The 11717-nt window shown below is 41.7% G+C and overlaps 1 protein-coding gene across 2 annotated transcripts in view; it reads left to right on the top strand.

Moving 5' to 3' along the window:
- Positions 1–529: 529 nt before the first annotated feature.
- LOC120031895 (protein SCAF11-like) overlaps positions 530–11717 on the top strand; it is a 28311-nt gene continuing 17123 nt past the window's right edge. For both annotated transcript variants that reach the window (XM_038977721.1, XM_038977720.1), the window contains exons 1-5: positions 530–735; positions 8678–8741; positions 8877–9022; positions 9203–9286; positions 9425–9507. In XM_038977721.1, the coding sequence (XP_038833649.1) occupies positions 8720–8741; positions 8877–9022; positions 9203–9286; positions 9425–9507 (335 nt within the window). In that variant the 5' untranslated portion in view covers positions 530–735; positions 8678–8719. The remainder of the gene's footprint in view (positions 736–8677; positions 8742–8876; positions 9023–9202; positions 9287–9424; positions 9508–11717) is intronic.

Below are 11717 nucleotides of genomic sequence, written 5' to 3'. Positions count from 1 at the left end.
TTCTACAATGTTACATGGCTGTGATCATCCCCTTTTAAATACACGTTTAATGGATATTGTTTTTCCCTAAATGTGTATATTCTATTGCTCAAATTATGACAGTTACAGGAAGTTGAGCTGTTTTTAGAAAGTTTATTTGCGAGATCATCTCTCCCAGTGGAAAATGGATCAGAATGGTTTTCAATCTGAAGGTTTGTCCACCCAAACTACCTTAATTGGGTATATATGGCTCTGAGTGTTACTTACCTTTTACTTGGATGTCCTGTTGATGCCCTGTCACTAAAATTGTCAGTCTCCTGCTACTGTTTATGAAATTAGACTTTCAGCCCCCATGACAGTTACCGGTATAATTATGTTTCTTGTAATTTTATTGCATATACATTCCGTTCAATGGAAAGGCAAGGAAAATATCAATGCTTTCTTGAAAATATTTTAATTTCATTGGCTACAAAACAGATTACGGTTATATCTGGGACCGGAAACAGTTCAAGGATTTCTTCCCTAGTGTAAAATGTATTGCAGCGACACTGTGCGGTGCCTTTTCAACTTCACAGTTTTCAGACATCGAGACATGTGGCCGAGACGTTCTTAAATGTATAACGAGTTAGCAGTGCAATCTATTCGGCTATGTTCAGGTTCTCTTCTAGCTTTGGAGACTAACCAATACACGGAAATAAGTGGGACAACAAAAAATAAACAACCAGGCCAATTTTCTAGCTATTGATTTAGCTTCGGGTAAGTCAACAAACACGTAGCTAGCTAACCAATTTAGCAAGCAAAAGTATCGTTAGTAAAAAAAAAAAAAATATCGTTAGCTGCTAGCTAGGTAGCTGTTATCGTGGCTAATATAGCGTCTGTACTGTAGGCCAGGCCAGTCTCGTTAGCCAATAAAGTTGAATAATTAACTAGCTAGCTATGAACATGTTTCTTGTTACTGACCTAAATACAATTACGTTGTTACTAGCCAGCTAACAGCTGACTAGCCTATATCAACCAAAAGTAGTGAGGTAAATTAGCTGACTAGCGCCTGATCATGACCATCTTGTTACTGTTATCTGAATTGCAAACTAGCCAGCTAACGCTAGTTAACTTAGTTATCAAACTAGTAGAAAGAACAAGTAGCTAGTTAACCAGCGAAACAGAAGTTAGTTGACGTTTGAGGGGGACTAGTACACACTAATAGTAGAAGAAGTTGAAGGGTCGTGTTACATCACACATGGGCCACATCAAAGTTTAAATTGTTAACGTCAGCGACCGCAGGACATTCCATAATGTTTACTAAATTAAATGGTAACTTAAGTGACAGCTAGCTGCGTGGTATTTGGTTAGCTAGCTGGACAGAAAATAAAATACAAGACCACAACTCGCCAAATTTACTATATGGTAGGAAGCTAGCTGACTAGCTGTTTAAATTAAATAATCCAAGATGGCATTGGATGATAAAGAACATGGCTAGTTAACGCTTAGTTATTTTAGCAGCTGACATGGTAGAGAGTGTTGGCCTCAGTGACCAGTGTAACCCATTTAATTTGAATCTCTGTGCCTCTGTCCAGGCCTGCCTGTATTTTAGCCAGAGCTGACAGACTGGCTAAGCAAGGCCTTTTGTGGTACCCTTGCCACTGTGGTAAACCCGTTTGCTCTGGCTTTCACTGGACGGTGTTGTTTTGCTTCCTGATTGAGGTTAAATGCAGAAGACAAAATTAAGTTGACTGCATTCACCGGTACAAACTTTCCTGTTGCTCCACTCACCAAGTAGACGTTGACTTATCAACTGGCTATGTACACTTTGTGACTTTGTTTATTTAATTTAACCTTTATTTAACTAGGCAAGTCGGTTAAGAACAAATTCCTATTTACAATGGACGGCCTACCCTGGCCAAACCCTAACCCGGACAACGCTGGGCCAATTGTGTGTCGCCCTATGGGACTCCCAATCCAATCATGGCCGGTTGTGATACAGCCTGGAATCGAACCAGGGTCTGTAGTGACGCCTCTAGCACTGAGATGCAGTGCCTAAGACCGCTGTGACACTCGGGAGATCTCCTGACATCTCCAGTCTCCTGCTTCATCTGCTGGTCAGGAGCCCGGTTAGCTAGCGATCCACTATTCAAGTATGTTTGTTTCTTCTATTGGACGCGGAGACCGAGAGATATCCTTGGCCAAATCAGCCTTTCATTCAAGTAGTTACTCGCCAGACACATGCTGGCTTAGACGAGACCATTTGTTCACATTTGCTGGGCTTATGCAGATGCAGTTTAAAGTTTTGTCATATGTGCGGGATAGGCATGGTATACATCGTCCAACTTAAGCTCACTTGCAGGTTCCTTCTCGACAATGCAACAATAAGAAATGGTACAAAAGGGGCCTCCCGGGTGGCGCAGTGGTCTAGGGCACTGCATTGCAGCGCTAGCTGCGCCACCAGAGACCCTGACTCTGCGTGCAATGAACGCAAGAGAAGTGACACAATTTCACCTGGTTAATATTGCCTGCTAACCTGGATTTCTTTTAGCTAAATATGCAGATTTAAAAATATATACTTCTGTGTATTGATTTCAAGAAAGGCATTGATGTTTATGGTTAGGTACACGTTGGAGCAACGACAGTCCTTTTTTGCGAATGCGCACTGCATCGATTATATGCAATGCAGGACACGCTAGATAAACTAGTAATATCATCAACCATGTGTAGTTATAACTACTGATTTATGATTGATTGATTGTTTTTTATAAGATAAGTTTAATGCTAGCTAGCAACTTACCTTGGCTTCTTACTGCATTCGCGTAAGAGGCGGGCTCCTCGTGAGGCAGGTGGTTAGAGCGTTGGGCTAGTTAACCGTAAGGTTGCAAGATTGAATCCCTGAGCTGACAAGGTAAAAATCTGTCATTCTGCCCCTGAACAAGGCAGTTAACCCACCGTTCCTAGGCCGTCATTGAAAATAAGAATGTGTTCTTAACTGACTTGCCTAGTTAAAGGTAAAAAGAAAAAACGTCCAAAATTACCAATTTCCGGTTGTTATGAAAACTTGAAACCGGCCCTAATTAATCGTCCATTCCGATTAATCGGTCGACCTCTAGTATGTTTGGCAGCATGAGTGAAGGATGCTTTGTTACGAAATAGGAAGCCGATTCTAGATTTAATTTTGGATTGGAGATGCTTAATGTGAGTCTGGAAGGAGAGTTTACAGTCTAATATTGATCAGTGATCGGTTGAAGAGCATGCATTTAGTTTTGCTTGCATTTTAGAGCAGTTGGAGGCCACGGAAGGAGTGTTGTATGGCATTGAAGCTCGTCTGGATGTTTGTTAACACAGTGTCCAAAGAAGGGCCAGAAGTATACAGAATGGTGTCGTCTGCGTAGAGGTGGATCAGAGAATCACCAGCAGCAAGAGCGACATCATTGATGAATACAGAGAAAAGAGTCGGCCTGAGAATTGAACCCTGTGGCACTCCCATAGAGACTGCCAGAGGTCCGGACAACAGGCCCTCCGATTTGACACACTGAACTCTATCAGAGAAGTAGTTGGTGAACCAGGCGAGGCAGTCATTTGAGAAACCAAGGCTGTTGAGTCTGCCGATTTAGAATGAGGTGATTGACAGAGTCGAAAGCCTTGGCCAGGTCGATATAGACAGCTGCACAGTAGTCTTTAATCGATGGCAGTTATGATATCGTTTAGGACCTTGAGCGGGCTGAGGTGCACACATGACCAGCTCGGAAACCAGATTGCATAGTGGAGAAGGTACAGTGTGATTCTAAATGGTCGGTGATCTGTTTGTTATCTTGTCTTTCGAAGACTTTAGAAAGGCAGGGCAGGATGGATATAGGTCTATAACAGTTTGGGTCTAGAGTGTCTCCCCCTTTGAAGAGGGGGATGACCGCGGCAGCTTTCCAATCTTTGGGGATCTCAGGCGATACGAAAGAGGTTGAACAGGCTAGTAATAGGGGTTGCAACAATTGTGGTGGATAATTTTAGAAAGAGAGGGTCCAGATTGTCTAGCCCAGTTGATTTGTAGTGGTCCAGAATTTGCAGCTCTTTCAGAACATCAGCTATCTGGATTTGGGTGAAGGAGAAGCAGGGGGGGCTTGGGCAAGTTACTGCGGGGGGTGCATAGCTGTTGGCCGGGGTAGGGGTAGCCAGGTGGACAGCATGGCCAGCCGTAGAAAAATACTTATTGAAATTCTTGATTATCATGGTGACAGTGTTTCCTAGCCTCAGTGCCGTGGGCAGCTGGGAGGAGGTGCTCTTATTCTCCATGGACTTTAGTGTCCCAAAACATTTTGGAAAATGCACATTTCTGTTTGAAAAAGCTAGCCTTTGCTTTTCTATCTGACTGTTTGTATTGGTTCTTAACTTCCCTGAAAAGTTGCATATCGCTGGGGCTATTCGATGCTAATGCAGTACGCCACAGGATGTTTTTGTGCTTGCTGGTCAAGGACAGTCAAGTCTGGAGTGAACCAAGGGCTATATCTGTTCTTAGTTCAACATTTTTTGAATGGGGCATGCTTATTTAAGATGGTGAGGAAAGCACTTTTAAAGAATAAACAGGCATCCTCTACCGGGATGAGGCCAATATCCAGTTGTGCTAAGTTGTGGAGAATCACAGCAGTCTGATGGCTTGTAGATAGAAACTGTATCTGAGCTTGTTGGTGTCAGACCTCATGCTCCGATACCGTCTACCCGACGGTAAGGGAGAGAACAGCGCGTGTGTGGGATCCTTGATGCTGCGTGCCTACCTCAGGCACTGTTTCGAGTAGATATCCTGGATGAGTGAAAGCATCAGTGATGTACTGGGCCGCCTTCACCCCCATAGGATTATAGTTTATTTACATTTGTCATTTAGTAGACGCTCTTATCCAGAGCAGCTTACAGTTGGTATATTCATCTTACGCTTGCTAGGTGGGACAACCACATATCTTAGTCATAGTTAGTAAATTTTTCCTCAGTCAAGTGATCTTGTAGTGGATGCGAGCTTCGACTGGAAGCCAGTGGAGCGTGCAGACGAGCGGGGTGACATGGGACAACTTGGGATGGTTGAACACCAGGTGGGCTGTGCCGTTCTGGATAAGTTGCAGGGGTTTGATGGGACAAGTGTGGAGTCCAACCAACACCGACTTGCAGTAGTCCAGACGGGAGATGACAAGTGCCCGGATTAGGACCTGTGCCGCTTCCTGTGTGTGACAGTGTCGTACTCTACCGATGTTGTAGCATGAACTTGCAGGAGCGAGTTTCTGCTTTGATGTTTGCAGACAGAAATGATTAATGACTGGGCAGGAATATAGTACAGTTGAAGTCAGAAGTTTACATACACTTAGGTTGGAGTCATTAAAATTCGTATTTCAACCACTCCACAAATTTCTTGTTAACAAACTATAGTTTTGGGAAGTCGGTTAGGTAGGACATCTACTGTGTGCACGACACAAGCAATTTTTCCAACAATTGTTAGACAGATTATTTCACTTATAATTCACTATCACAATTCCAGTGGGTCAGAAGTTTACATACACTAAGTTGACTGTGCCTTTAAACAGCTTGGAAAATTCCAGAAAATGTCATGGCTTTAGAAGCTTCTGATAGGCTAATTGACATCATTTGAGTCAATTGGAGGTGTACCTGTGGATGTATTTCAAGGCCTACCTTCAAACTCAGTGCCTCTTTGCTTGACATCATGGGAAAATCTAAATAAAATCAGCCAAGACCTCAGATAAAGAATTGTAGACCTCCACAAGTCTGGTTCATCCTTGGGAGAAATTTCCAAATGCCTGAAGGTTCCACGTTCATCTGTACAAACAATAGTACACAAGTATAAACACTATGGGACCACGCAGCCATCATACCGCTCAGGAGGGAGACACGTTCTGTCTCCTAGAGATGAACGTACTTGTGCGTAAAGTGCAAATCAATCCCAGAACAACAGCAAAGGACCATGTGAAGATGCTGGAAGCAACAGGTACAAAAGTATCTATATCCACAGTTAAACGAGTCCTATATCGACATAACATGAAAGGCCCCTCAGCAAGGAAGAAGCCACTGCTCCAAAACCGCCATAAAAAAGCCAGACTACGGTTTGCAACTGCACATGGGGACAAAGATAGTACTTTTTGGAGAAATGTCCTCTGGTCTGATGAAACAAAAATAGAACTGTTTGGCCATAATGACCATCGTTATGTTTGGAGGAAAAGGGGGGAGGCTTGCAAGCCGAAGAACATCATCCCAACTGTGAAGCACGGGGCTGGCAGCATCCTGTTGTGGGGGTGCTTTGCTGCAGGAGGGATTGGTGCACTTCACAAAATAGATAGAATCATGAGGTAGGAAATTATGTGGATATATTGAAGCAACATCTCAAGACATCAGTCAGGATGTTAAAGCTTGGTCGCAAATGGGTCTTCCAAATGAACAATGACCCCAAACATACTTCCAAAGTTGTGGCAAAATGGCTTAAGGACAACAAAGTCAAGGTATTGGAGTGGCCATCACAAAGCCCTGATCTCAATCCCATAGAAGATTTGTGGGCAGAACTGAAAAAGTGTGTGCGAGCAAGGAGGCCTGCAAACCTGACTCATTTACACCAGCTCTGTCAGGAGGAATGGGCCAAAATTCACTCAACTTATGGCTTGAATAAATAAATAATGAAATGGAACACGCTCAAGAAAAAACGAATTGCTTATGCTAACTCTAGATGCAGAAACAAATAATACTTTAGTGAAACTTTCCTGAACTTGCTGCAAATGATGTACCAAACACCAAATGTCAGAATAAGGGTAAATGGTACATTATTCTCTAGGGTTCCCGCCACTATGGATGAAATAAAACCATAGTGTCGTATCTGGATACAAACTAAATACAGGGAAATCAGAACTAATTACTGTAGGTCAACCAATATGCCAAGACATCAAAACTAAGTTTAAATTTAAATGGGATCAAAATAAACTGAAATACTTATTGATTACTATCCCCAAGACTTGACTTTGCAATTCTGGGAAACCAGTTAAACAGGAACTACCTACAAATATGGACATTGGTGCCTTTTAACAATAACAGGAAGACTTTAAACTATTAAAATGAATGTCCTCCCAAGATTTTATTCCTGTTCCAGAATCTATCAAACTATTACTCAACACTTTTAAACAGTAGGATAAACTCCTGAGTAAATTCATATGGGGAGGATGAACAGTCCGTGTCCAACTTAAAACAATCAAACAATGTAAATAAGCAGGGGGACTAGCATTACCAAACCTAATGAATTATTATATAGCTGACCAACAAAAATACATTTTTGTTTGGATAAACCCGGCATCAACGGCTAAATGGAATCCACCAAATGGAAAAACTATAAGTGCAACCATATTTATGAAGACAATCAATGCACACACTAGGAAGATAGAAAATACCTGTATAAATAATACTATAAAGATCTGGACAAAGATCACCAAAATAAAAGGCATCTAAACAGATCTGATCTACCTGCGAGAAATTGTAATGGACGGCGACTTTAAGCGAAGTATGATTGATGATACATTTAAATTATGGGCTGCCCGGGTATCATTAGATGTTCACAGACAAGGGGATAGATACATTTGAATACCTATAAAAATATATATATTTTACAATTACTTACAAGTGAGAAGTTCTTACTAAAGCAGTGGGACCAAATAAAACACTTAGTGATAAAAAGGACATTCTCAAATGCAGGAAAATTAAATGAAAATCGAGGACTGTTTAATTTTATCGCTTGATCTCAATGACATCCCCAGTCAATTCTATATTAAACCAAAAAATTATTTAGCTAGCGTAACGTTACGGTATTTTAGCCAAAAGTATTGCATATATCTATAAATAGGGTTGGCTAGACTTCCAGAATTACAAGTTGGCTAGCAAGGTACCTTGGCGTTTTTTTCTTTGGACGATCTGATGAGAATCTGAGGAAGATGGGTAACTTTTTGTAACTTGTTAATTATTTGATCAAATATTGAATTTGGCCTTTAATACGATAGCCCATAGAAACGCATTGAGTAACACATTCATAAAAGACAGTCCAAAAAGAAATCATAAGGACTGTCCTATATCTAGGAGATATAAGAAGGCTCAGGAAATATTTTTTGTTTTTTGGATGCATAATTAACCTCTTATATTTGTTGGCACAAAACTACCTCCATACTTCCATTAGTTTGTATGGGCCACCTTCAGACGAGTCCTGTGACACTTGTGGGGGTCGTATAGCAAAACAGAGAACATCGCCGTGTTCTTGAGAGTCTCCCCTTTCCATAGAGTAGTAATAGTTTGTTGGCCGTTCGGACGCTACAGACGTTTTCGTGAGAAGAAAGATTTTTGGGATGTCTCATGGTCTGACAAACACAGCTATAGCTCGGCCACCTTCCACCGCAGATGCGGAAAGCCGACATAGTCGGATGCGGTGGATTGCGACGCAGGCCATGCAAAAATACTGATATCTCTAGTTTAAACTGACAGATTTAAAATGTTTTTTAGTGTTACTTAAATTGACACACAGGTGTGTCAATAGACTCTTAAGGATTAAGTTGGCCATTGTGTAAATAATGCATTAAAGTTGATGGAAAACTTGCTTGACAATTTGGTTACACACACATCTCAAGTTCAATGTAATTAAGTGATGGCACAGTGACTGGGTTGTTAACAAGAATCTCTCATACATTTTTATTTCCAGGGGTCATCTGGTCATTAGGGACAAAGCAATACTGTGCCAAAGATGACGGGTGAATCGGGAAATGGTAAGTAACTGCCAGCAAGTCATCATGAATAAGATCTATCAGTGGGCTTTGGCACCATGGTTTAATTTAATCGTCTCTACCCTCAAGTTTGTTCTTGAATGACAAGCTGTTGTGCCACCTCTCTCTGGTTGTCAGACGGACAGACCCCAGAGGGCGACCCGGAGCCGGAAGAGGCGGAGCGGTGTCCTATCTGCCTGGGCGCCCTGGGCCGCTGTGTCCTGGCCATGCCCGACAGCTGCTGCCATTTATTCTGCCTCAGCTGCCTCCTCAGATGGGCAGAGGTAAGCACCATGTACTGTCCTACCCCCTAGACACATCACTCTCATTGGCAACAGATAGTGCTGCAACTGGCAAGTTGTCTATTGTGATAAGCCATGGTCTTACTCCCGGTGAGGCTCAGGAGACGATACATGGCTAAGATGTGTGTAGACTGATGTTTTTGTTTTGTCTGTGTTTTTAAGTTGCAGGCAGTTCCATCCTGCCCAGTGGACAGGCAGCCTTTCAATGTTGTCTACAAACGTGACGCTGTGCTGGGATGTGTGACGGTAAGCAGGGGTTTCTCCACTGGCTCTACCTTCTATGTTTCACGATTTATAAATGACATTCACAAGCTATATTATAGCTTTAGTCACTATGCAGGGAGAATTTACGTGCTGTGACTTCAGTTGTGATGTGAATCTCAGGTTCCTGTGAAGAAGAGAGTCAGCCAATCAGAGCCAGAGAAGTGTGGCTGCACAGACCCGGAAGCCAGTGGCTGTTTGTTAAAGTGAGTAGAGGTCTTGCGTTAGTGAAAAGGTTGCCCTGCTGCAGAGTTAACCTGACAAAGACCCTTTGTGGTCGAAACGTTGTCTTTAAACTTGGGGAGCATTCAAACAGTGTGTAGCTTAATGGCAGTCACTTTGCAGTGCATTATTATATTCATTTTTTACCACATTTTCATTTTTTTTGTCATTTTTTTGTTGGAGGTGGGGGTTACAGGTACAATATACATGTTAATTTAACAACTTAGTTTATACCACATGTACCTGTACTCTAAAGGATAATAACACTAAGAAATACATACAGAGAAATTATTATATTGATCACACAGGATTTTGTAGTAATACAATTGGTATGTAAAGAAACAGAGGTGCCCCCCCACCACCCAAAATCATGTTTTCCACCCCTTCCCACCCAGCCTATCAACACAGGTTGGGTGTCAGTTCCCCCCCATATCTCTATCTGTAGTTATTTGGCGAATTTAGTTGTGACTGATACAAACCTTAGAATTTCTTAGAAATCAAAAAGTTGCACAAAAAGCTTGCACTCTGTTCCTTGCCTCAGGCTGCGTACCCTGTTCTCACAAGTGTTCATATTTTCACCCATCAGACTATTTTCAATTTTAATTTGTTTTTACTAATATGTCAAAATAGTTTTGATTTAGAATGGCCCATTATCAAATGGGTAGGAAGGAACAGGGGCAGGGGAAAAACACGTAATCCATATGCACTCAAATAGCGAATGGAGGCCGCGCGTTCCCGCAGGTTAAATTATGCCGGGTAGGCTACTTTGGTTTTATAGCGGAGCAGCTGAGAAATAAATATAGTAGCAGCTGGGATCCTCCTTTTTTTAGTGGCAACCATCAAAACTCTGCTTTTACACAGGATTGCATATAGAAATGTCTGGGCTTATAAGAACACTTATTTCACTTTGCGGATCAACCACTCTTTGAGGAGTATGCATCCTCGCTGCGTGGCAGGTGATATTCCGCCGAAACTCTTTATGCCACAGGCTCTCCAACCAACCATGTTCCTGCAGCTAGGGACAATACAGCCCTGAGTACCAGGCCATTAGCGACCTGATGGTTGTAAGCAATTTGGGTACTACTAACTCATGTCCAGATTGCATAAAAGGAGATTACTGTGACCCCACGGTCACGTCGAATTTAACAACCCTAGTTGGGAGTTGGGGCCAATTTCATCGTAAAACTTTTCCTTGGTGTTCAGACTGTATTTAACAAACTTAAAATGTATAAGTTAATGGTTAGGACACCAAGGTTGTATTTTTCTATATTCAATTCTTGTTAAATGGTTGTTCAGATTCACTTAGCTCTTTGGACCATACTTTTTTAATGGCGAGCACAGAATGAGCTTTCCAAAAGTTGTTTATGTATTATATAGATTAATTATTTTTGGGAACCCAGATCATTTATTTATAAATCTTGTCATTGGCATAGCTGACCTAAATTTGTAAATATAGAAAAAAGGAGTCGCTTGGTAATGTGTATGTCTTTCAGATCTTGAAATGTTCTCAAACCATTGCTGTCCATGATATCGGCAAGGGTAGTGATTACATATTTGGACCATTAGGGGGATGCAAAAGGCCGCCCTCCAGATCACAAGGCATTATTGTGAAATAATTGAGTATGGGCATGCCATTTTGATTCACAGTTGCATTGTTTTTCAATTTTGCTGCAAAATAGAAATTGTGTAAGCAATAATAGGACCAAAGCGTAGTTGACATTAAGCGATATCAGTGAAGACCACCTCTTCCGGGGCAATGGGATACACCATATTTGTCTCTCTACTCAGCCAGGGGGTGGAAGAATCATGTCTAAACAAATTTAGGATGGGCTGAAATGCTAGTGCCTGGAAATACAATTTAAAGTTTGGTACAGTTATAGAGGTCGACCGATTAATCAGAATGGCCGATTAATTAGGGCCGATTTCAAGTTTTCATAACAATCGGAAATCTGTATTTTTGGACACCGAATTGGCCTATTTTCTTTTTTTTACACCTTTATTTAACTAGGCAAGTCAGTTAACCTCTCTGGGATCGTTTGGGACGCTAGCGTACCACCTCGCCAACAGCCTGTGAAATTGCAGGGCGCCAAATTCAAACAGAAATCTCATAATTAAAATATACCATTTTAAAGGTAATCTTGTTGTTAGTCCCACCAAAGTGTCCGATTTCAAATAGGCTTTTCAGCGAAAGCAC

The sequence above is a fragment of the Salvelinus namaycush genome, chromosome 38, assembly GCF_016432855.1.
Source record: "Salvelinus namaycush isolate Seneca chromosome 38, SaNama_1.0, whole genome shotgun sequence".
Lineage (NCBI taxonomy): Eukaryota > Metazoa > Chordata > Actinopteri > Salmoniformes > Salmonidae > Salvelinus > Salvelinus namaycush.
This window is presented reverse-complemented; position numbering and strand designations above follow the sequence as displayed.